The sequence below is a fragment of the Schistocerca nitens genome, chromosome 4 (genome assembly GCF_023898315.1).
Source record: "Schistocerca nitens isolate TAMUIC-IGC-003100 chromosome 4, iqSchNite1.1, whole genome shotgun sequence".
Taxonomy (NCBI): Eukaryota; Metazoa; Arthropoda; class Insecta; order Orthoptera; family Acrididae; genus Schistocerca; species Schistocerca nitens.
In genome coordinates this window covers 647173928-647201589 of record NC_064617.1, presented here as the reverse complement: position 1 = coordinate 647201589, position 27662 = coordinate 647173928, and the positions used below count along the sequence as shown (strand labels likewise).

Below are 27662 nucleotides of genomic sequence, written 5' to 3'. Positions count from 1 at the left end.
GCTGAAACATTGAAGATGGAGATTTCTATTCTGTTGTTCATGGCTGGTGTCTGCTTGTGTGCCTCAGTGGCTGAATCAGACTCGAGTTGTACACATTACACTTGCTTAGGGTGAGTTTCTTATGTGCTATTTATTATTGTGCAACATAAGAAGTATTTCCATGTGAATAGTGGCAATTTCAGGTATCTGACAATAATCTCCATTGATGGCATTATGTTTGTGCACTATTATAAATGTTGTTAAATAAATGCTACTGTAATGGAAGACCATGCTTGCACAACCCCCAGCCAAAAGCCCAAACCACCCAAACCTTGCACCACACAAACTTCATGGCTTTGTATGTAATGTGTGTAGTAACCAGTGTGGCCAGCAGATCTGTTGTAACAAAGATCCCCTCTTTTCTCTTTTATTGTTATGATGATTAAAAATAGCCATAGTATGAAGAATGTCTACAATGACTGAAACACGGTATCAAAAATAAATAATATTGTAATCTAGACTGTGTTACTTTGACAATCTTTTTTATCCAAGTAAGATTTTTTTAAGGGAACGTTTATATGAAACCTCATTCCCACGGAAACATTATGCAGAGGATATTGGAACAAGTGTGCCTGTTTAGATATTTACCTTATTATTGTAAGAGTACATCTGGGAGCCAGCAAGCATGCAATATCAATTGCATTGACAACGGTCAAATTTACAGTCATTCAAATTTACAGTCATCTGATTCCAAATAAGTGTCATACTGAATTTTATAAATCACATCATAAGATGAGATTTTAAAAATGCTTCCACCTCTATATATTACTTTCATCTCTGCTTCTGATTCATGAACAAAGCATTAGTAGTTTGTTAAAGCCCTTCATAACATCTATTAAATGTATGTCGTCACTTCAGTCTATTAACAGTTCCATTAAGAGCAGTGAAACGACATTTAACTGAAATGATTCACTTCTTAGCTGTCCATAATTTTATTGAATGAAAACGTCTGGTTTCCCTTCATTTGCTCATTTTTTGTTGTCATATGACTTGAATTTGTTCTTGCCTACATAAATAAATCAAGTAATGATCCACTAAACATTACATAGTTCATCTACACAGTATATCACAATGATGTAATAATACTGGATTTGGTATTCAAAAATTGGTATCACACACTGCCAATAAAGAGGCGGTAGCCAAAGTGGCAGTATCCATCTAATGCAGCAGCTTTACCCCATACATTTTTGAGCACATATAAAATAAATAATTTAGGAGTAACTCACTGAATGATAAGAGGCGTTAAGTCATTCACACACAAATGACACTTATTGTGCTCCCACTGAAAGAATTTATGCTCTTTTCGACTCATACCTCCATCAAATTGCTCAAGCCTACTCTTTCACACTGAATATGCTAACCACCATCCTTAATGATTCTACCATCCCCAAACCATTATCCCCAAGATCCATTTGCCACTGTTGGTATCACCTTTTCCCTTTACATCAAATTCCTTTTACGCGTATGGTCTTTCCACTGTCCAACACTGTCTCTCCCAACGTCCTTCTGATATCAAAACTGCTATTTCATTCCCCATATACTTTACCAATTATATTGAGGGGAAGGTATACAAAAAAATCTGTGGCATGGCCATGGGCAACCACAGGGTACCCTTTATGCAAACCTGTTTATAGGCCATCTAGAGGAAACCTTCCTACCCTCCCCAAACACATCTAGTTCAGGTTCATTGATAATCTGGACTCAGGGCCAAACACCCTATCCTCAAACCCACACAAGCTCAACACCTCTCTCCCATTCACTTTACCAGGTTCTCCTCAAGCCAATGTGCCAGCTTTCTGGATGTTGACCTCCTACTCTCTGATGGCCCCAGCCATGCCTCTGTATTAAACCCACTAACCAGTCTGGAGAAAGAAGTGTATACTAAAATCATATTCATTAGAAACAAAATTAGAAGTGGACGGCATACAAGTAGATCCCGTTATATGTGGATTCGTTATCTGTGTTTTAGTGTGTACACAATTTTAGTTTTAAGTCCAGTGCTGCAATTTGTTAACAGTACCTGGAAGAAGTAATATGTCAGCACATCTCAACGCACGTCTTCTGTTGTGTTTGTTGAGATCTGAATCATCAGTTCAGATCAACATAGTTGTGAGGTCGCACTTGACATAGTCTGTATTTAAAATGTCGGAGAAAAGGAAAGCAAGAGTTCCTGCCAAGAGAAAGAAGTGTATACTAAAGTCATATTCATTAGAAACAAAGTTAGAAGTTTTGGATCACTATGAGAAAGGTGAACCTATTCCTGACATTCAGTACTTTTTAGTGAGAACAGCAATAAAGAAGAAGCAGATATCAAGGAAGAAAGTTCAAGCCTGTTAGGAAGCTAGCAATGGTGAAAAAGGCTGATACCTTCAGAATGACTGATACTGCAATGACAGTTTTTGAGAAACATGGTCCTGAAAAAGTTGTTGTTGTGGTATTCAGTCCTGAGACTGGTTTGATGCAGCTCTCCATGCTACTCTATCCTGTGCAAGCTTCTTCATCTCCCAGTACGTACTGCAGCCTACATCCTTCTCAATCTGCTTAGTGTATTCATCTCTCGGTCACCCTCTACGATTTTTACCCTCCACGCTGCCCTCCAATACTAAACTGGTGATCCGTTGAGGCCTCAGAACATGTCCTACCAACCGATCCCTTCTTCTAGTCAAGTTGTGCCACAAACTCCTCTTCTCCCCTATTCTATTCAATACCTCCTCATTAGTTATGTGATCTAACCATCTAATCTTCAGCATTCTTCTGTAGCACCACATTTCAAAAGCTTCTATTCTCTTCTTGTCTAAACTATTTACCGTCCATGTTTCACTTCCATACATGGCTACACTCCATACAAATACTTTCAGAAACGACTTCCTGACACTTAAATCTATACTCGATGTTAACAAATTTCTCTTCTTCATAAACGATTTCCTTGCCATTGCCAGTCTACATTTTATATCCTCTCTACTTCGACCATCATCAGTTATTTTGCTCCCCAAAAAGCAAAACTCCTTTACTACTTTAAGTGTCTCATTACCTAATCTAATTCCCTCAGCATCACCTGACTTAATTCGACTACATTCCATTATCCTTGTTTTGCTTTTGTTGATGTTCATCTTATACCCTCCTTTCAAGACACTGTCCATTCCGTTCAACTGCTCTTCCAAGTCCTTTGCCGTCTCTGACAGAATTACAATGTCATCGGCGAACCTTAAAGTTTTTATTTCTTCTCCATGGATTTTAACACCTACTCTGAATTTTTCTTTTGTTTCCTTTAGTGCTTGCTCACTATACAGATTGAACAACATTGGGGAGAGGCTACAACCCCGTCTCACTCCCTTCTCAACCACTGCTTCCCTTTCATGCCCCTCAACTCTTATAACTGCCATTTGGTTTCTGTACAAATTGTAAATAGCCTTTCGCTCCCTGTATTTTACCCCTGCCAGCTTCAGAATTTGAAAGAGAGTATTCCAGTCAACATTGTCAAAAGCTTTCTCTAAGTCTACAAATGCTAGAAATGTAGGTTTGCCTTTCCTTAATCTAGCTTCCAAAATAAGTCGTAGGGTCAGTATTGCCTCACGTGTTCCAATATTTCTATGGAATCCAAATTGATCTTCCCCGAGGTCGGCTTCAACCAGTTTTTTCCATTTGTCTGTAAAGAATTCGCATTAGTATTTAGCAGCTGTGACTTACTAACTGATAGTTCGGTAATTTTCACATCTGTCAACACCTGCTTTCTTTGGTATTGGAATGATTATATTCTTCTTGAAGTCTGAGGGAATTTCGCCTGTCTCATACATCTTGCTCACCAGATGGTAGAGTTTTGTCAGGACTGGCTCTCCCAAGGCTGTCAGTAGTTCTAATGGAATGTTGTCTACTCCCAGGGTCTTGTTTCGACTCAGGTCTTTCAGTGCTCCATCAAACTCTTCACGCAGTATCATAACTCCCATTTCATCTTCATCTACATCCTCTTCCATTTCTATAACATTGCCCTCAAGTACATCGCCCTTGTATAGACCCTCTATATACTCCTTCCACCTTTCTGCTTTCCCTTCTTTGCTTAGAACTGGGTTTCCATCTGAGCTTTTGACATTCATACAAGTGGTTCTCTTTGCTCCAAAGGTCCCTTTAATTTTCCTGTAGGCAGTATCTATCTTAACCCTAGTGAGATAAGCCTCTACATCCTTACATTGGTCCTCTAGCCATCCCTGCTTAGCCATTTTGCACTTTCTGTCGATCTCATTTTTGAGACGTTTGCATTCCTTTTTGCCTGCTTCATTTACTGCATTTTTATATTTTCTCCTTTCCTCAATTAAATTCAGTATCTCTTCAGTTACCCAAGGATTTCTACTAGCCCTCGTCTTTTTACCTACTTGATCCTCTGCTGCCTTCACTACTTCATCCCTCAAAGCTACCCATTCTTCTTCTACTGTATTTCTTTCCCCCATTCTTGTCAATTGTTCCCTTATGCTCTCCAAGAAACTCTGTACAACCTCTGGTTCTTTCAGTTTATCAAGGTCCCATCTCCTTAAATTCTCACCTTTTTGCAGTTTCTTCAGTTTTAATCTACAGTTCATAACCAATAGATTGTGGTCAGAGTCCACATCTGCCCCTGGAAATGTCTTACAATTTAAAACCTGGTTCCTAAATCTCTGTCTTACCATTATATAATCTATCTGATACCTATTAGTATCTCCAGGCTTCTTCCACGTATACAACCTTCTTTTATGATTCTTGAACCAAGTGTTAGCTATGATTAAGTTATGCTCTGTGCAAAATCCCACCAAGCGACTTCCTCTTTCATTTCTTACCACCAATCCATATTCACCTACTATGTTTCCTTCTCTTCCTTTTCCTACTACCGAATTCCAGTCACCCATGACTATTAAATTTTCATCTCCCTTCACCATCTGAATAATTTCTTTTATCTCATCATACATTTCTACAATTTCTTCGTCATCTGCGGAGCTAGTTGGCATATAAACTTGTACTACTGAGGTAGGTGTGGGCTTCGTATCTATCTTCGCCCCAATAATGCGTTCACTATGCTGTTTATAGTAGCTTACCCGCATTCCTATTTTCCTATTCATTATTAAACCTACTCCGGCATTACCCCTATTTGATTTTGTATTTATAACCCTGCACAACTTGACTAGAAGAAGGGATCGGTTGGTAGGACATGTTTTGAGGCATCAAGGGATCACGAATTTAGCATTGGAGGGCAGCGTGGAGGGTAAAAATCGTAGAGGGAGACCAAGAGATCAATACACTAAGCAGATTCAGAAGGATGTAGGTTGCAGTAGGTACTGGGAGATGAAGAAGCTTGCACAGGATAGAGTAGCATGGAGAGCTGCATCAAACCAGTCTCAGGACTGAAGACCACAACAACAACAACAACCCTGTATTCACCTAACCAGAAGTCTTGTTCCTCCTGCCACCGAACTTCAGTAATTCCCACTATATCTAACTTTAACCTATCCATTTCCCTTTTTAAATTTTCTAACCTACCTGCCCGATTAAGGGATCTGACATTCCACACTCCCGATCCGTAGAATGCCAGTTTTCTTTCTCCTGATAACAAGGTTCTCTCGAGTAGTCCCCGCCCGGAGATCCGAATGGGGGACTATTTTACCTCCGGAATATTTTACCCAAGAGGACGCCATCATCATTTATCCATACAGTAAAGCTGCATGCCCTCGGGAAAAATTATGGCCGTAGTTTCCCCTTGCTTTCAGCCGTTCGCAGTACCAGCATCGCAAGGCCGTTTTGGTTAGTGTTGCAAGGCCAGATCAGTCAAACATCCAAACTGTTGCCCCTGCAACTACTGAAAAGGCTGCTGACCCTCTTCAGGAACCATACGTTTGTCTGGCCTCTCAACAAATACCCCTCCGTTGTGGTTGCACCTGCGGTACGGCTATCTGTATCGCTGAGGCACGCAAGCCTCCCCACCAACGGCAAGGTCTATGGTTCATGGGGGTAAGTAAGGACTGTGATAGTGAAGAAAGAAATAGAACATTCTTTTAAATGTTATGAAGAGTTGTATAATCAACTGCCAATTAAAACATTTCTTTGCAAAACAGTGTGGCACTTCAAATGAATGTCAAATGCCTAGCAAGAACTCTTCTGTCATAAAGGATGTGCATCTAAGGGAAGCCATCACAGAAACTGAACTGACAATGGCTCTATCAGATTCTTCCTATGTAGATGATCCAGGGGCTATTTTTGATGTAGATGGACTAAATGAAAATGGCTTTAGTGTATTGTGTGCTTCAGTGTTAAATTTTAAGTGTATAAATTTTGCATCAAAATATGTTTCAGAAAGGTGATAATAGACAGTTATGGTAAAAATACGAAGAAACTGCTTTTTTAAACCAAACATTTGAGTAATCAAAAACCTAACCCCATATTTTACACACTAAATGACTCACAATTTACACAAAATTTGGTACGTTCACTGATACTGCAGAATGTAATTATAATGTATAATAAAATTTACTTGCATCCGCAGTGATGAGAATTCCCTTGGAGCTCAGTATGCTGAAGGTCTCACTAAGGTCTTCACTGTCAGGTATTACCCACCCCCACTCCCTCCAAACCTAGTTTGCTAACAGATTTCTTGTGCCATATCCTTACACACCCCTTGTCCTCCCACCATTCCCAAGATTCAACTGCAAAGGAGCTCCCCCTTGCCACCCAATATCACTGCACACTGGAACAACTGAACTATATCCCTTGCCAAGGCTTTGATTGTTTGCCATTTCTCCCAGAAATGAGGGACATCCTACCCAAGATCCTTCCAACCTCTCCTAAAGTGGTATTCCATCACTCACCTAACCAACACAACATCCTTGTCATTTCTTATGTCACCCCCCACCCCTAACGCCAAGCAACTTGCCGCTTGCCACAGTGGTCTTCTCCCTATGGAAGACCCAGGTGAAAGAACTGCCCAAGTTACTCACAGAGCACACCTTATTCCTGTCCTGTCTCAGACTTATTCTATCCCATAAGAGGCAGGCCAACCTGTAAAAGCAGCCATATACCAGTTGTGCTCGTACAGGGGCATGATCACCAACCAATTGTCCATCAGAGTGAATGGCCAAAATGAAGCCAAGCACAATGTTGACCATACAGTGGCACATAAAGCTGCTGAGTGTCACATGCTCAAGTTCAATGGCTGCTTCACAACAGGGGCATTCTCTCCAACACTTCCTTTTCCGAACTACAGCCTTGCAACATATTCTTCACTCCTAGAGTCCCCCTGGCATCGACCTTAGCTATCCCTCTGCACCCACATCCTGTAACAGTTTCCCCTCATTCCAGCCTCCCGATCCCTTCCAATTCATGCCTCTACACCATCTTCATTGTTTGCTGGATCTCACCAGCTCCAGTACCAATGTGTCACTTGCCTGGTCTGTGCACCTGCCACCCCTCTCTCCTGTATTCCTATCTTGCACACCTGCTACATCCCTCAAAGCCACTAGCTACCCATCCCCAAACCCTCATCCTGCTTCCTGCCTGTTTCTACCTCTACCCAACCCAACCTTCACAGCCACCATCTCCAGACCACCTGCCGAACTGCAACCCCACATTGTGTGTCCAGCTGGCACAATGTAAGTGCACAGGTGTGTGTGTGTGTGTGTGTGTGTGTGTGTGTGTGTGTGTGTGTGTGTGTGTGTGTGTGTGCGTGTGCATGCCCTAGACAAGACTGAGTTTTCGGTTTTGTTTTTATGCCTGACGACGACTAAACACCACTACTATTTTGTGTGTTATTACCTCTACCCTCAAATTATTTACATTTTGCCAACACTTTCCACAAAATTTCCATCCCATTCTCTTCTTACAATAGCTCAAATAGTTATGTTTTCATTTTGGAAGAGAAGTACCAGTATTCAAAACTTTGATAATGATATGAGGAGAAGACTGAAATTATACCTCAGGTGATGTTTTTGTAGTCTGCATGTCATAGATCTACGATTTTGAATTAAACATAATAACTTCAAGCTAGTAAGACAGATCTGAAAAACAACAGGAATAAAAAACAAAGAAATACCATAAATTCGCAGAAAGTTTGGCATCATAATAACTACAAAAATGCAAATCTAAGGTATAAAAATGGTCACAGAAAAGACATACTTTGAAGGCAGCAACACAGCTCATCTCACTGGTTAAAAACATAGTGAAAACAAATTTAATTTTAAATATCATTCGCACAGAAAAGAAATTTCAGTTTCAACGCTTTTTTCTGCTCATTTGTGATTGTTATAAAATGCTCATATTTCCGAAAGAGAGCATACCAAACAAGCACATTCCCTTACCTTAGTAGAAAATCTGATAATGTTGAACACATGTTGCATAAAATTTGAGCAGCCCTTTTTTCATGTTTCTTTACAAGCTTCTGATATATGTCTTCACTCTTCTGGCTCATTTCTCTCATGTCTTGATCTGCTGCCATTCCACAAGCTTGTTGTAATCTTTCGTCGCGTAATACCTGTTGGCAAACGTATTCATAGAGTACTACAAAACTGTATTCCTGGGTGTACATGGAATTTGAAAGATTGTATTAAAAATGCCAACCAAACATTTTACAACACCTCTTAATTGCTATTTATTTGTGATAGTGATCAGAATGTCAGTCAATATTAATATACATAAAAATTACATTGTTTGTGGGCGAAATTGATGATACTCCAAAAACCGTCCACTACCAATCACTGGTTCCCCTATTGTGCACTATGGTGGTTGTGCAGGGGTAACTCTGCGGTTGTGGAGATATGACTGTTGGAGTGGTCACTATGACATAGTGGTGGTCAACAGGACACCTTCTGCCTCTTTCCCATCAATATATTTTTCACGGGTAAAAATTCAAGATTGTTCAATAATATTTTCAAGCTTTTATGAATATTCTCATTTTTTTATGATCTAGAATATTCTTGAATGTTCTAAAATACAACGTGGAAATGGCACATATGACATAACATCCACACTCTGAACCAATTATTTGTACAATATAATGAAAACAGAGGAAAAACTCCTCAAAAAAGTGTATCTTTCTTATAGAGAGAAACTAGATAAATGAAGAACGGTTGTGTGCATGAACAAATTTAGCAACAAAAAAGACTCAGTTGAATAAACAAATCAGTGAATACAGAATATAATAGCGAGGGACAAAAAATATTTAAATTGACTGATAAACCAAGGTAAAATAATGAACAATTTTGGTAAACATTTTTGGAAAGCAGTGATCTATTAATTGTTATATTTTGACTAAAGTTCAGTCTTGATCACGTCATGTATGTTTTAATGATACAGGTAACCGGTTTCGGTTCTTTCTACAAAACCATCATCAGACCTATGGCTCAGTTGACTGCGTAGCAGCGAGGAGAGCTTCGCCTACCATCCTAAGGAGCCATAAGTCTGATGATGGTTTTGTAGAAAGAACCGAAACCGGTTACCTGTATCATTAAAACATACATGACGTGATCAAGACTGAACTTTAGTCAAAATGTAAAATAATGAATTTCCCTATAGAATTCCTAAATTTGTTTAGTGTTCCAGACACAACCTCTCACAATAAAGCTTTCACACATCACAGAAGTGGAAATATAAACAGGAAAAGAAGAAGGTATTGGCAGTTACATACAAGGATTTACAAAATGTTGTACTATGTGGTATTACAGCAATGTACTATGGTGATACTTTTGTTGTGGGGACAACTGTATTGTGGAATAACTATCTTTCAATACACAACACAATGAAAGAATAACAAGTACTGTATATGCAAGGGATGACACTCTCTCAAAAGGGCAGCAATTGGCGAATGGTACAACAATACCAGTAATTGATCATGTACGCTTTTGTGTGTGAGCAACTACCATAGAGAGGTATGTCTACAGCGTTTGCATAGTGATCCAAGTATAAGAACATGAAAAGTAAGTTGCTAAATGCATCTTTGTTATGTTTTCTACATGATTATGCCTTGTACTAATAGCACCTGCAAAGTGCTAAAAGTCTGAATTCTCCACCCACTCTCAGAATTCTGATGATGGTTCCTTCATGTGACCATTACCACAACAGTGTTTGTATTTTCAGTTCTGTTAACCAATACTGCCACATTTGAATGAGATATCATAATGAACTTCCATAATTTTCACATCTAGGCAGATATTAACCCCCTTAATACATTAGTTGCCAATTGTCAACAGTGATTTAGAATCACTGTGTGATGCAACATTATTCATGGCCACTTCATTGGCCTATACATGCTTTCCAACGACTGATAGAATCAAGAGTACTTTACCACCTTGACAGACACACCACAAGTACTGCTGGAAAACACTGTCTGCGGCTGTTCAGTAACCAATATGGTATAGAAGAAAGTAGATTTTGAACAAATCTTGTGCACTGGTCTGCCTCAGCTCTTGATCTTGATCCACTAGACATATAGCTTTGATAACATGCAAGAGGTGCAGTTTACACAACTCTGTTTAACAGTCTTAGCAGCTTGTAATACATCACCATAAAGCATCCACAGCTGTTTGAGAGGACTTAAGTATCACAGCTGTTTGAAAAGACCTAAGCATCATCAAGTGGTCTTGCCAGCACATGAGGTATCATCATGAAAGGATTACTGCTCTTATCAGTTACCATGATTTTCCTGTGATACAGCCACTGATCATCTTCTAAAGGTGTCACATGTAATATAGTAACTAAGTATTATGCATTTAAATATTTTGTTTCATTTTTATCTTACAAATCACTCCTTTTTTGTTAGAAACGTTTAGAAAGAATCAGTATACTTTTGTTTTTGTTTGTCATAATAACAAAGAATAACCTTATCACAATTAAACACATTAGCTTGTGTGGGGGTAATCTTTGTGATACTTTCATGAAAACCACAAAATGTAACACATAGCTATCCATCACAACAACTTACATTGTGTGTCATTCTTTAAGTTCGTTCTCAGTATTTGCAAGCAGAACAATAACCAGAAACTGGACAATTTGTTGCAGTGTACTTTATATAATGTTCAAATAATGCCATTAAATTAAAGAGCCCTGAAGTGATCAGATGACTCAATCTTTTTCTGAATTCTATCAGAACTACTGCTAGGAAATTTGGCTGAAAAAACAACACTTGATAAGTTATTCACAAAGCATTATAAACCTAAAAAAAAAAAAAAAAAAACAGTATTTTACATGGTTAGAAACAGATTTAGCACCAATTTTGGAAAACCCTGTACCTTTATTGTTTTTCATGAAGTTACAAATACTTGTTAACGTTTAAGAAGCATCCAAAGTCTATTGACTGCTTAAAGCCCTTCTGTAATGTCATACAATGCCCCAAACTACTTTTTCTTATTTTGTGCACTGCTATGACATAGTATAAAAAATGTCCATGGAATGTTACCCAGCATTACCTATGGGGCTGTTCCAGCATATTTTGCCATCCTCCATCTTCTTGATTTGTAGGAACTTATTTCCTGAAATATCACAGTTATGCATGCCCTTTACCTTCATTAACAGATTATCTCTTCTTAACCACATTGTTTTACAACAATGCTGTTCAACAGGTCACAATATGGTACTAATTATACAGGGTGATTCAAAAAGAATACCACAACTTTAAAAATGTGTATTTAATGAAAGAAACATAATATAACCTTCTGTTATACATCATTACAAAGAGTATTTAAAAAGGTTTTTTTTCACTCAAAAACAAGTTCAGAGATGTTCAATATGGCCCCCTCCAGACACACGAGCAATATCAACCCGATACTCCAACTCGTTCCACACTCTCTGTAGCATATCAGGCGTAACAGTTTGGATAGCTGCTGTTATTTCTCGTTTCAAATCATCAATGGTGGCTGGGAGAGGTGGCTGAAACACCATATCCTTAACATACCCCCATAAGAAAAAATCGTAGGGGGTAAGATCAGGGCTTCTTGGAGGCCAGTGATGAAGTGCTCTGTCACGGGCTGCCTGGCGGCCGATCCATCGCCTCGGGTAGTTGACGTTCAAGTTTCATAACTAACCTTTTTCGTAGGACTCTCCATACAGTTGATTGTGGAATTTGCAGCTCTCTGCTAGCTCTGCGAGTCGATTTTCCTGGGCTGCGAACAAATGCTTGCTGGATGCGTGCTACATTTTCATCACTCGTTCTCGGCCGTCCAGAACTTTTCCCTTTGCACAAACACCCATTCTCTGTAAACTGTTTATACCAACGTTTAATACACCACCTATCAGCAGGTTTAACACCATACTTCGTTCGAAATGCATGCTGAACAACTGTCGTCGATTCACTTCTGCCGTACTCAATAACACAAAAAGCTTTCTGTTGAGCGGTCGCCATCTTAGCATCAACTGACACTGACGCCTAGTCAACAGCGCCTCAAGCGAACAAATGTACAACTAAATGAAACTTTATAGCTCCCTTAATTCGCCGACAAATAGTGCTTAGCTCTGCCTTTTGTCGTTGCAGAGTTTTAAATTCCTAAAGTTGTGGTATTCTTTTTGAATCACCCTGTATGCTCTAAAAATCACAAACAGTGCTAACTAGCATAATAAAGTGTTAGAATTAAACTGGTAACTGTTCTCTCTCTCTCTCTCTCTCCCTCTGAGGTGGGGTGTTGTTACATAAATTCTAAGGGAGTTGCCTTTATTATAATTTTTTAAGAATCATTATACCTTTTAACTTGCCATAGACCATTTTCTACAAAATTACTCATGATTCCGGTAAGTAAAAATTACCAGATTTATCACACCAATTACTTACGGTACGTATCAGTCTACCTTTTCCTTATATTGTTGATATTTCCTTATTCAAGTGTTTAACTTGAGTTTAGTTTCTGCCACAAATAATTCTAAAATTAACTCCTAACTTACAACAATTACTGGGTTTTGATTAACTGGTTATTCTCTCACTGCTGAAAGGCACTGACAGTAAATGATTTAGTGTTCTTATTCTTTTGTGAAGTGTTAATGTAATACAGAACACAAGATAATATAGCTGAAAAACAGTGCAATTTAAGATGCCTATTCTAACTCAGAGAATGTTGTAATTGTTACAATCGAATGCCTTCAAAAAAACTGCAGATTGTAAATGGTGATACTGTTATCATTTTAACATTTTTTAAAAAATATCTTGGGCTCACTGAATGTACAAATGGATGTACAAGTAGTGGGGCAATTTGATATTCAAATGAAAATTGGCTAAATACGTCATTGAACAGGTGGGAGACAAACCCTTGCTTCTAACAGAAAGACCAACAATGCAATATTTTAATCTGTCTGAGAAAATGCCCTCAATAAACTTTCCCAGTACAATGCTAATGAACCGAAGTCTGTCACCTGACTTACCTACAACTGAGTCTATACAATCATCTCTTTTCCTGTGTTTTGTGAAGCCCACGATGCTACATTTCTCAACAACAATTAAAACAAGTTGCCATCCAAAACTTTGAAATATTATTAAGTTTTGACATGACATTTGTACCATTTGTATTCAGATAGGACTAGATTACAGATAACTGCAACATCTAGAAAATGTCAAAGGATATTATTAATAGTCTTCTAATAATTTTTGGGTGTGCAACCGAATCCCATTGACATTCTGCCATGATATTTCTGCCCAGAGATGTATGGCCACCTTCAGGTGAGTAGACAACTACTCAAGAGCCCAGGCGTACCCATAGTATTTATGCTGAATCTCATGCATACGAAATATGCTGGCATCTTTCGACGCAAGCATTGGGTGATGGTATGTGCGGAGTAGCCGAGTTGTGTGTGCTGCCCTCGCTGGTAGAAGTGAGAGATGACCTAGTCACTGAGTACTGAATGAAACTGTCGATTCTGCTGTGACTGGATAATTTTAATTATAGGATTCCAATTTTTATCCAGCTGAAAACTGTGGTCACAATATATAAGATTATGGGCAAGATGTATTTCCACCAATTCTTTGATTACAGAATCCCAAAAACTGGAAACTAGAGCTAAAATTCTTGGGCTGCTAATGCTGATTTTAACAGTTGATGTGTTCTGTACAATGCTCCTGGACCATCTGTGTCATCTGGCCTATACATGCAGCGCCACAGTCACAGGAAATTTTGTAAACACCCACTTTCTTCAGTTGTTAGTCATTTTTAACAGATCCAACCAGGGCCAAGCTCTTCAATGGTGGACAGAAGATAATCTTGATTTTATTTTTCCTTGGCAATCTGCCTATTTTGGATGACACACTCCTAGCAGGTAGAAGGAATGTATAGTCATCAATTACAGTCACCACTCGTGTCCTCAGTGTGTTGTTTCTTGTTATTATAGCTGTGCATGGCCTTCCTTATTTGGCATGAAATGTAACCATTCTCTTTAAAAACTTTCTCCAAGTGTTCTCATTCTACAAGGAGGTTTTCTTCATCCGATATTAATTAACTGAAATCATCCCATCACAGCAGAAATGATAGGGTCATTGGATACTCAATGTTTAAATCACCTCTCACTTCCACAAACATGGGCAGCACACACAACTCAGCTGCCCCACACGTCATAACCCGACATGTGCCAAAAGGCACCAGCACATTTCGTATGCACAAAATTTGGCATAAATACCACGAATGCAACAGAGCTGTTCAGTAGTTGTCTACTCACCTGACGATGGCCAGACATCTCTGAGCAGTGGAAATATCACGGCAGAATGTCAACGGGATCTGACTAAAGGCTCAAGAATTATCAGAAGAAGAAATATGCCCAGAAAATTTTAGAAGTTATATTATTAATACTGCCAACCAAGTTATTCTCTATACTACCATACAAAAACAAATCATCTTTAATGGTGTTACCAAAAATACTGAAAAATTCTTGACCAATTTACTTAAAATTTTACACGATACTCAAATAATCATTTGGATAGGCATAGGCTGCATATTTCTTAAATTTATATGGTATACTACCCTTTACCCAACAGCTTCACCCACACATGTGTTCAACACATATATTGGCACTCTCCTACTCCCCCATCTCAGTGTCCACCTCATCCACCCCTTATCTCTATATCAACTTCTTCGTAACAACTCATCTTCTCCACGTCCTGTGTCTCTTCATTTCCTCCTCTCACTCTCTTTCTACATCTACTCCATCCCTCTCCCTGACCATTCTACCCTGCCACTTTCCTATATCAATATCCTCCTCCCCTCTCTGTCACTCCCCCTTCCCTCATCTCTCAGTCAATCACCTTTCCCTCTCTCCCTAGCCATGATATTCTCCCCTCTCTCTGTCCATCTCAATCTTCCCCCAAGCATGTCCAACTGCATGTGAGAGCCCTACAAAACAAGTCTATGAAGTGGGCCAAAACTACTCCTACAGCAAATCTGTTGTGCCTGGCAGCCTTTTCAGAGTCTTGGAAATCGTTTTTACCCTATGATGCAAAGCACATCAATGGTAGTATAATGCAACATGGCTCTGGAGCAGGGCAGCCTACAAGTTGGGTGGGGTGGGGGGTGGAAAATCCCTTTTGGTCCATGATGTGTAGGCTGCCCGCAAAGCAGGTTGATATGGCAAATCAACACTATCTCCAATAACACTCTGTTGTGAAGGGCAGCCTATGTGGCAGGAGCTAAAAAAGTGGTTTTCTCATTTCTCTGCTCTTATGGGACCAAGGAAGTCTTAAATTCCACTCCCTCTGTCTCTCATGAAACCCCCCCACCAATTCCTCTCTTTGCAGATTTCCTTAACCCCCACCTTCTGACCACATCTGCCTCCCTCCTCCCTCTGACAATATCATTCTCCCCTCTCTCTTTCCATCTCCACCTCCCACTCTTCCTTTCTCTTTTCCACCTGCCCACTACACCTCTATAGTTTCCACCTGCCTCATGCATCTCCTCACATGCCTCATGCATCTCTCCCTCATCTCCCCTCTCTGTCCATTTCCTTCTCTTCTTCACTCTGTCCAAATCCCCCCCTCCCCCTTATCACGTGTATCAATCTGTCTCTAGCGACACTCATCAGCACGTAGAGCCCCTTGCAATACACTTCAGTAATGCAGATCAATATAACTCCAACAATGTGATGCAGGGGTGGCTACAGGTCAGGGGCTTGAAAATCATTTGTTTGTCCCTGACTTACATGCTGCCACATCATGCACATCACTAAAGCAGCCCAATACTACTACAACAGAAAACTGACACATAAGCTGCCCTGTAATGCAGGCCAATTTGGCATGCCGATACTATTCCCACATGACATGCCTGTCATGCACAGCAGTCTATACGACAGGGACTAAAAAAATTGCCCATATTTCCACTTCTGTTAGATCTAGGAGGTTATAAACAACACAGTGCCAATAGACAAATTGTTTTTCTCATACATATTCTTTCATCTTACATATAATTGTAGTCAACAATTGTATACACAACAATGTGCTGTTTTGTTTCCTTCCTCGGTGTTGGTTTTACGGAAAACAGGAAAATTGTATTTATGGCTTACTGGCTTGTAATTAGAACACTACTATGCAATCTGAATTGTCTGAAACTTTGTACTCCTATCCACTGACAGATTAAAATTATGTGCAATGTCACTGAAGTTATTACCCTTACAGATCTGACAGCCGGAGAATTCTCTCTCATACCCCTTATATCAATGATCCCAACTTACTTACCCATTTATGTTAAGGACTTCAATTCTCAATCAGGGTTTCATTCACGCAAACAATAAACAAGACTCAAGTTTAGAGAGAGGGGAAATGAGGAGAAGGATAGAGGTGGCAGATGGGGGAGGAGGAGAGGGACAGAAAGAGGGGAAGAGGAGAGGGAAAAAGAGAGTGGATGATTTTGGGATTTTATCCAATTTTCACATTTATTTAGCAATTACGAAGCATTGCCGAGTTCGCTAGTACATAATCTGAACAATGAGGATTCCAACACATTTCCCTGCATCACACCTGAAGTTATTTTTACATCCGTTGATGAATCTCCATGCAAGATAACACACTACATGCTCCCTATCATGAAATCCCCAGTCAAGTCAAAAATTTTGTTTCAGACACCATATAACTGTACTTTTTTAATAACCGTTTGTGTGGTGCTGAGCCATGAGCTTTTCAGAAGTCAATTGCTTTGATCCATGGCTTTCAGGGTGCCACGTGTGGAAACTGCAAGTTGGGACTCACATGACCAATGTCATCAGAATCCATATTGGCTGTTGTGGAGGGAGGTCACTTACTTCAAGATACCTCATTAAGTTTGAGCTCACATATGTTTTAGGATTCCACTGGGCAAAATTTTTTGTTCAAGCAGTCGATGGTATGTTATGGTTAAAACAGGAGATAACTCAGCTGTAAAATCAGCACATAATCTGACACAGATTCCATTGGGCTCATGAGCCTTGTTTAATTTTAATGATTTTAGCCACTTCTCAGTTCCACTTACATCCGTAACTATATAATTAACATATTAACTAAACAAAACATGTTTTTAGACTTGTTTTACAAACTTTATTATTACTGCACAACCTAGCTTTTGGGTTAATAAGCCTATTTTCTAGTACATATCATTATCTTTGCGGCAGAGGAAGTAAACTAGGATGGTACTCCCATGTCTTCTCAGTAAAGGAATGTTTCAAAACAGAATTCAGCATTTCTACATGGTTCTGTCCAGAAAGTAAATGTTCTGAGTTTCTCTCTGAAATATGGAAAGCCCTTTATCTAACTTACTAAATATGTAAATCTTCCTACTTGTTTTTGCTGCCCTTTATACTTTAGCCTGTTGCTAAAATTGTTTCATGTTCACTGATACCAGTTACAATATGGGCCCCAGCACAATTGGGGAACATTCGTATGAGTGAACAAAGTTTTTCTCGTGAGTGAGCTGAGTTTTTCCCAGAAGTTTTGTGTTACATCTGGGGTGAGTCTGGTGATTAAAGAGAAAGATCCAGTTATAATTTATGCCCACACTTGATACTGAATCTTGTCCAAACAATCTCACATGCAGCTTCAATTTCTATCTTGGTGGATTTGAGTATCTTGCATAGTGCAGGAAATACAGCATCTCCATTTCTCATTAGCCTATCCTTTTTATACACTCTTAGATTTACCCAAAAATCACACTGCTCTTAATATTGGATTTTAGCCAGCTTTACGTACCTAGTATTATATGAGATCCACTGCTTTTTAGGGCTGTTTCAAACTCTGGGACTCTTACGAGTGCTGCGGCAATTTGTCACTAGGATTTTCAGTTTTTTCATCTGTAGGAGCCATTTCTTTGGGTCTTACATGCTGAGTAGAAACTTTCCTTTCCATAATATTGTTACATTCCATCCTGGACTTTCCATTATTTGAAATGTTAATGTCATCATTACACCAGAGAGATATCCATCTGATGAATGATAAATGTAACACATTGTCCAACACAGTACCAAATTCCATTAACTTGTTCCACCATGACACAAACACACCCCTCTCTTTCTCTCACAGATGTAATATTTACATTAATCTAGCATTTCTTATGAAGAACTCAAAAGTCTGAAGAGCTGTCACTTTTAGTATTGACAAATAATGTGTTTTCAGTACACAGGATTTTAACTAAGAACTATTTGTTGTTTATTAGTGAGCATTATGTTTAATTATGAATCACAAAGATTTATTTATTTGCGCAGGACAGGAATATCAGAGATTAACTTGGGATGCAACCTTCAGTCATCCATCCAAATATGGAAACGTGAAAACAACACTTCAGTAAAAAATGGCAGAAACTTTCCAATATGCAGTATTACCACTTGTTAATTCTTCTGCCTCATGTTAGGAAAAACATCAGTTAATGGTGTTCAAATAAAATATTTATATTATGTCCTCTGAGCAGTACATATTACAAGGCAGGTTGTTATGATGCAGATCCAGACAGAAAAGACAAATACATTCACTCAAACACAGCAAACTGTCATTTATAAGACAGTATCTAGCAGAGACAAGATAAGACAGTAGAAAAGCTAGCTTTCAGAACTACTGATTCTTTCATTTGCAAGAACAGGAGGAGGTCAGGAAATTAATGTATGTCACAATAAAGTAGAGAACTTGTAAGAGGATAAGCACAGAACAAACTGGAAAAATAACCAGAGATGAAAACAATAACAGTCTAAAGCAAAAGATGTGTAATGTGGAGAACAAGCAGTTTAGGATAGGAAAAACTAAATGTGATGATGTAGAATATACAGAAAATGGGAAGGAAAAATAAATAAGTAAATCTAAGACTAAGGCAAATGTGACACGACAGTGGGGTTAGTAAAAAGCATGTTAAACATCAACAGGGCTGAATAATATAAGGGTTGACAGGAATTAAGGACATGCCTCACAGCAAGTTCTGAAGCACTGGTATTATTAGAAAATTCCATAACACTTGCTCAGCACCCCAAGGCTTAATTCAATAGCCACATTGGAAAGCTGCTCCAAAGACAAAGAGGGCCACAACACAAATTTACATAATTCCAAACAGTTGTACACAAACAAAACTTGAATGAATCCAAACAGAGCATACAGGAAGCCATGTGTGAAGCATACAATTTTGAAAGTAAAATTCTATCTACCAACCTAACAGAAAAGAAGTTTTGGTCTCCTATCAAATTAGCAAAAAAATTAATCACCATCCATATTATCACTCAATGACCATACTAGCACCAAAATGAGAATGACATAGGGAAGGCCAAAATACTAAAAGTTATCTTCCAAAGTTGCTTCACTGAGGACAACCATTCTGCAGTTCATCTTTTCAATTGTTGAACGAACACCGAAATGATATTTTGAAATAAATGATCAAAATATAGAAAATCCACTAACAACTCTTATTATAGGAAAGGTGACTTGATGGGATACCTACACACAGCATGCAAAAGAACATGCATCTCTTCTAGCAGCTGCTTTCAAGAATGAAAAACTTTGATCCAAAATCACAGATGAAGAACGTTTTAATAGCACTTCTACATCAACACACAAAGAAATTTAAGTCTTACAATTAGATAGAAATGATCGTGAAGTAAGACTAGCTGACTTGCAGCAACAAGAATCAGCTTAAAAAAATAAAACTGCTGACAGTCTATTTCTAAAATAAAAAATAAATACACCGGCAACACCCATCACAAACACTTTTAAAGTTATGGATGACTTTAAACATATATGTATAGTGAAAAGGGAAATTGCTGTGGTTTCAGTTGCCTGAGGCTGCAGTCGTGTGTGTGTGTGTGGGGGGGGGGGGGGGGTCTATTGTTGACAAAGGCCTTAATGGCCAAAAGCTTTATTTGTGACATGTTGCCGCCCCCCCCCCCCCAAAGCTATGACTCAGCACCTATGCTATATGGTGAGTAGCAAATTCCCTTTTCATAGCATTGTTACATTCCATCCTGGATTTTCCATTGTTTGATACATATAGTGAACTTGGACATGAAGAAAATGTTAAACACTGGCTTTTAAATTCTGTATACCTGCTTACTAGTGATATATCAGTGTACAAACAAAGTGAAACATATATCAGTGTACAAACAAAGTGAAACATTCAAGTTACCATAAATGATAGGTCATTGTTTGTATTATAAAGAGATAAGACACACATTTTTCGAAATGAGATGTGATCATGTTTTACCAAAACCAATGATTTATTTATTGAGTGTGATTTCAATATCAGTTGCTTAAATGAAAATGTCAGCAGATCACAATTAAACCCACTTGATGCAGTTGTTTAATGTCACTGGAGTAGTTAACTTCCCCATTACAATGGCAGACAACTGCAGGAAACTTATTGTCAATATATGACTGACAGAGCAATAGTATCACTATAAGTGAAATCCTGAACGAACTGTCATGATGTACAACTACTTACAGTCAATAATATTAGCCTATGTGATAAAGTAAAACCAGTGTTTACATCTCTTTGGTTAGTTCATAACTATATCTTACAAACCTTTAGCCTTCACCTGCAAATAGATTTAGTGGGGTCTGATATACTGGCTGTCTTTCCTAAGAGTCTAAGGGTTTTGGTAGATATTAACAACTTTGTTTGTACATTGTGTTGATCGAACCAATCCAAACAAATATCGCTCATATAATGTTTCATATGACACCCTGTATCAACGGAAAATGGTTTGTTTTATTTTCCAAACAAAACATTTTTCAACATAATATTTAACATGCCTAATCTGTACACAGCACTTCAAATATAGTATAGTGTATATCAGCTTTCATGGAATGTATTAATACTAACAACAAAGCACAATACCTACACAGCTTATTCTGACCAGTCTTATAACGCAGTTGACAACAACAATAAATACAAAAGGATCTGTTAGTATTTGTTCATCCTGTCTTCCTTATCCAATTTACTATATCTTGTGTGCTGGCCCACACTACATTATCTGCTACTGCTGTGCAGCAGTGCTACTTAGTCACTCTAGGAGTGCTGGTTACTCTTTGTGTAATATTGTTTCTGACAATTATTATTGACAAACTGAACATTGCAAAAGACTAATTTGGGACTGCTCTATTGAATATAAACAAAAGTCTTCAAAGAAGAAAGAGAAAAATAATTATTTGTAACGAAAAAACTGTAGGATATTGTATGAAACCTGTGATGAACAGTAATTGTTTGGGCTGACATGTTCAATACATTGTAAAACCAAACTGCAAATATATACTGTTATGGCACAGAATAAACACTGGACAACTCTTGGGAGAGACACACGGTGTATGGAAAGAAATTTTATTGAGAAATTTAATCCATTCTATAACGAGTTTGCGTAATTGCTTGAAGTTGTATCCCAAGGCTACCACCAGCATTCAGCAATCAAAATTAAAAAACAGGGTAAAAAAATGAACAGAACTTACTGTGGAACAGCTAGTATTACACATATCACTATGGATATTCAATGATCATGCAAAAAAGAAGCTCTACAGATTTTACTGCACTATCATAAAAAGGGCAACTGACATTAGAAATATACGTATGTTGTAAACGAAATAGACAACTCCAACAATGGAGCAAAAACCACTTGGAAGGATACAAAAATGGAGAGAGGGGAAAGTATAGTGTGGATCTGATGTACAACTAAGTCACTGTGACAGTATAATAAAAAGCAATAGTTATTTTTATAACTGAAGAGAGGGCAGTGACCAGCCTTCTGCAGAAATTTATCAGTAACAAAGTCAGTCAGATGTATAACTCCAATCACAAATGGTGAGATCAAAAAGACAAGAGAGATTAAAACCAAAAGTTCTTTTGGGGTTGACAGACTTTCTAGGATACTGTTACTATACGAGCAGCCCTGTGACATGTATAAGGAATCTCTACACTGAGGTATTGTCCTGAAGAGATGTTTGTGTGAAGCCTCATTTCAACAAGGATGACAGAAATGATGTATCAAATTACTACCTAGTCTCTGTGTTATCAAATTTTTCAGGGTCCTAGAGAAACTGTTCAACGGATTTGTTGATTACCTGAACATCCACAACATTCTCAGTAAATGTCGTTTTAGTTACCAACAAGGTCTATCAATAGATTATGCTATTTTTATTTTCACTGACCAAATTGTGAAATCTCTTAAACAGTAAATGGTAGCAGCTGGAGAACAATGCAACATATAAAAGACTTTTGACTGTGAAGGTCATAAAATGTATTCCCATCAGTTACTGTGAATCCTAACAAGAGCCTGCCAAATTTAAAATTTCTAAATTAATTTTGTAAGAATTTTATTATTTTAAATTTAGCAAAAGACTAAAAAGAAGAAGAATATGGAAAAGAAGGAGAAACAGACTTATTCCACATCCTAGCAAATCTACTGCTACTGGGATCAGTGGAACTCTTAACAAAATAAAATAAAATATGCAACAAAATACAATAAACTATCATTCTCTTTTAAACTAGGTTAAAATTCACATAAGAGCTATTTTTACATGTAATGCACACAGTATGAAACAGGAACATTACTGTCCATACTTTCTATACTTACACTTGTATAAATGTATGGGTATTCATATTTTTTAAGATTCCACACAGTTGCGAGGTGGCAGAGGTTTCTTGACAAGAATCCGTTTCTATATTCGGCAGTATTTGCCAGAAGAATGTCACGCACATTATTAAATTTGGCCGGTTTTGAATAATTTTGCTGAAACATTAAATAAAATTTGTACAACTTAAAAACATAGCTGTAAATAAAAATTACATGTAAGTAGTCATTTATTAACAAATAAGATAATTTTTTCATATTCATTCAGTCCATATGAATGGACTGTGTGTGAGCCGAATGAAACATAGGCACAGGTATAACAGCATACAACAATAAAATGCAAGTGCACATCATTTATACTTCATGTATATAATTCTGTTGTTCTATTAACTTTTATCCACACACACACAGGATTTACGTTGTTCACTGAAATTGCCATCAATGACCTGGAGACAGTAACTTTTGACACACCCTTCAATGAAGCAGATTTCTCTCTCTCTCTCTCTCTCTCTCTCTCTCACACACACACACACACACACACAAACCACAGCCAACAATAAATTTGCAGTTTGACTTTTTCCATGACCTCACCAAGGCCTCCTGTTAGTACCTCAAACAATTTTACCATGGACACCGCAATCTTACAGTATCAACTGTTTACCTCTTAATCACTTGAGAGTTACCCCCACAACAAAAAAACAATAAATCACATTAATACTCACTGCAAAGAGGAAACAGTGAGTCACACACAGGCATAACAAGAAGACTATACATTTGAGCTTTCGGCCAAAGCACCTTCTTTTAATGTAGAAAACATACACAGATTCACACAAGTATAACTCTCACATCTATGACCACTGTCTCTGGCCTCTGAGGCTGGACTAATCAACTGCGCCTGGTGGGAGAAGCAATCTGCATGGAAGGGGTCAGGAGGACACTTTGGTAGGGAGGGGAGGGATAACAGGGTAGATGTGGGTTATGATAAAATGCTTAAGTGCTACTCGTGGGAGCAAACATGAATGCGGTAGGGCAGCTAGTTTGGAGGTTACACAAGGGTGGGGGAGGGGAGGGGGTACGAAAGAAGTAAATAGGCTGTGGGGGCCCTGGTGGAGTAGAAGGCTGTGTAGTTCTGGAGTGGGAACAGGGAAGGGGATAGGTGGGTGAAGGATGGTGACTAATGAAAGTTAAGGCAAGGGAGCTTCCGGGGACATAGGATATATTGCAGGGACAGTTCTCACCTGCACAGTCCAGAAAAGCTGCTGTTGTTACGTCCAGGTGTCTCTTGGCCACAGCTATCCCACCACATCCCCAACACAGCCTCTTCCTTACTACCGTCATCCACAGATTGCTTCACCCATCAGCAGTTGCTCCCAATCTGGCCTCAGTTGCCAGGGACAATGTCGTGTATGTGTATGTGTGTGTGTGTGTGTGTGTGTGTGTGTGAGAGAGAGAGAGAGAGAGAGAGAGAGAGAGAGAGAGAGAGAGAGAGAGTTGTGCCTTTGTGCCTGTGTGAATGTGTGTGTCTGTGTGTGTGTTTTCTACCTCAGAAGAGTTCAAATGTATAGCAGTCTTTGCCTTGTGCCAGTCTGCAACTCACCGCCACCTCTATAAAGGGTGTATCATAATTAGTGGCATAAATGCATACAGTTGAAAGAACACAATATTAGAAGCAAAAAAGTCCCACTAAACATGCATACCGTAAGAGCAATGGGCAATTTTTCATCTTCGATACTGCAAAGAAAATCTCTTCTACTGAAAGCTCTTTGCTTTCCACATTTTGGGAAGTAGCAGTATGGACCAAAACAAGAAAAAATGTGCAGTAAACATTTGCTCTAAAATGCATACCTTAAGAGCTATGAGCACGTGCTTGTCTTCGCTACTTGGAAACGCAACTCTTCTAGTGAACAGTTGCTCATAACTTTTACGGTATGCATTTTAGAGCAAATGTTTATTCGATGTTTCTTCTTGATTTGGTCCATACTATTACTTCCCAAAATGTGGAAAGCAAAGAGCTTGCAGTAGAAGAGATTTGCTTCATAGTATCGAAGATGAAAAATTGCTCGTAGCTCTTAAAGTATGCATTTTCAACCCAATGTTAACTGAGACTTTTTTGCTTCTAGTATTGTGCACTTTCAACTGTATGTGTTTACGCCATTAATTATGATACACCCTGTATAATGAGTAGCAATCTATCACTTTCATATTGTTATTCCATCCTGGACTTTCCATTTTTACAATATTTTGTGTGCAATGCAGTATATTCCTATAACATATTCTGGAGGGGAAAGGGCGAGTGGGGAGGGGGGGGGGGGAGGCAGCACTAGAATATTGTGTTAAGTCAACAAATGAACAACGCAACCAGGTCTCTTCAAGAATAAAAGGGAGCTTCCAAATGTTGTGAGCACCCCCCACTCCCAGCTTACTGGAGACCCAGAAGTTTAAAGCACTAGGTTTAAAACATTGATTGCAAAGAAGAATATGAAGAGAAGCATGATGTTCTCTAACAGCCTAGTAGAGTTTACCTTCAGTCTCACTTTCCTTCAAGAAGAATGAAGATGTAATTACAAAAGTTAAAAAGTTTTGTTACATATTTTGTTTGCTTTGATCTACTGTTCTGGGAATTGCCCAAGCTTGGTACAAATAACACCAACAAATGCATATTTACATTTACTAACAGTGTAACCAGATCAACAACCGATGATTTACTACATCACTCTCTGTATCCTTGAATACTTTCCCTCATGACAGACTACTCAATGACTCAAGGTGTACTAGGGGAATATATATGAAGTTCAATGATCAGGATCTTGTATGAAAAATCTTATGTCAGTGAAGATCTGTCTCAATATTAAATGCAATTGCACTACATAAAAAAGAGATTTTGTTTATCACTGCAATTATGGTTAACAACAGAATAAAAATTAATAGCAACCACAATCTATTTTACTTTGAAATGAAATTGTTGTTTAGCACTTATCATGACATCTGAATCGTGTTTTTTGTGCATTTATGTGATACAAATATATATTCTATTCCATTTACTTTTATTTTGTTGAAAATAATGCATAATTTTAATCTACTGTTATTTAAAGAAATTTCCCTTTCTACGCTTTTGTTCCAAACTATTGCATCCTACTGTATCAATTAGGACCGTGAAAAACTGAAGACACCATACACCATAATTCTAAGAAAGCCAAGAGCTTAAAGAATATGGAACAATAAAAGGATCATCAGCAGGAAATGGATTGGATTTTTTAGAATATTGAGAAATATTTGCCTAGCTGTCACCAGTACTACATTAATCATAAATAAATAGTTTAACACAATGGAAAATGCACAACACACAATAATCCTTTTCTGAACCTAGGGCATATTCATGTAAAAGTTTTAAAGCTTTGAGAAGATTTCAATTACTTTATAAACACGGCATACAGTCTCAAAAATAAGCACTGCTCCAGTACAAACTGCATTCCAATACAATATTACAGAACAATGAAATTTATACTTAAAATTTTAAACTTCAAGAAGAAAAGAAAAATATATCTTAAGGGACATAAATGATGTACATAATTTTCTAAAATGCAATGCTCCAACCAGACACCATACAAAATAAAGAATTCACGAAACAGTGACAGAAATACTTGTAGCTCACTGAACTACTTACTAATACTATTTTCAGCAATAATAATGTTCAAATAGAATTTACCAAACCTTTGTGTGTCAGTAAAGTTAGTTACCAACGTTATTTATTTGCATATGTATTACAAAATTGTTAAATTGTAACCTTCACCTGCAATAAATGATTCACAATAAATAATTCATTTATAGAAAATTAAAACAAAAAAGTTAAACTGATGCATATCAAAAAAGTCACAAAGCACCACTATGGATCGTTCATCTATCAAGATTTATTTGTTGTCCATGATTTCATATAACCCAAAACACATACTCTCATGAGAAAAACATCTGGAGGCTTGTGATTGTACTCAGTTTCACATATTGGTTGTACTCAGTTTTACACATCCATTTGAATATCACAGAAATATACCAAGAAAATAAGCTAATGAACCTTTCTATAGGTCTGTGACTAGTTTACACTTACCCTATTAGTTGGGTCAGTGAAACAACGGCACAGACAAGCCATTCCTACACTGCACAGCTAGAGAAACAAAACATGGTCCAGAAGTAAAAATAGGCTGACTTGCAAGAGTTGTTAAAATAGAACTGTTCTGCCAGATGTGAGACTGAAGATCTTTGCTTGCTCTCCCCACCACATCTCAACAAACTGCTAATTTATAACACTCACATACAAGTGTGAACATGCTGCAGCTCATACTGCTTCCTCATACTGGGAAACTCTTACTTGGCATAACTTTTATGTAACTAAAAGTTTTGTGAGATTCTAAACAAATGTTTCTTAATCATGCTTCAGAATGTTGGTGTGTGTAATAGTGAACCAAATCAACCAAGAACTAGTGGTTTTTGTATTGTCATTTCCAATGGATGGCATAAAAATAAATCTATGACTGATTATAAGACAAAAAAGCCTTTTTTACAAAACAATATTTTTTCTTCTGATTTCCTTTCAAAAATAACAGAAACTTGAAAAATATTAAGTTTTTATCTGAATTTTACAGTTACAATTATCTGACAGTGATTAA

At 38.0% G+C, this 27662-nt stretch overlaps 1 protein-coding gene across 4 annotated transcripts in view; it reads right to left on the bottom strand.

The window, feature by feature from the left end:
• Nucleotides 1-27662, bottom strand: part of LOC126251523 (glycerol-3-phosphate acyltransferase 1, mitochondrial) — a 386686-nt gene that overhangs the window by 107886 nt on the left and 251138 nt on the right. For 3 of the 4 annotated variants that reach the window (XM_049952007.1, XM_049952006.1, XM_049952008.1), the window contains exons 4-5: nucleotides 23005-23160; nucleotides 8349-8521 (exon numbers count right to left, since the gene is read on the bottom strand). In XM_049952007.1, coding sequence (XP_049807964.1) covers nucleotides 8349-8521; nucleotides 23005-23160 — 329 coding nt within the window. Of the gene's footprint in view, nucleotides 1-8348; nucleotides 8522-23004; nucleotides 23161-27103; nucleotides 27182-27662 lie in introns of those variants that run through there. The other variant, XM_049952009.1, reaches the window with a different exon arrangement.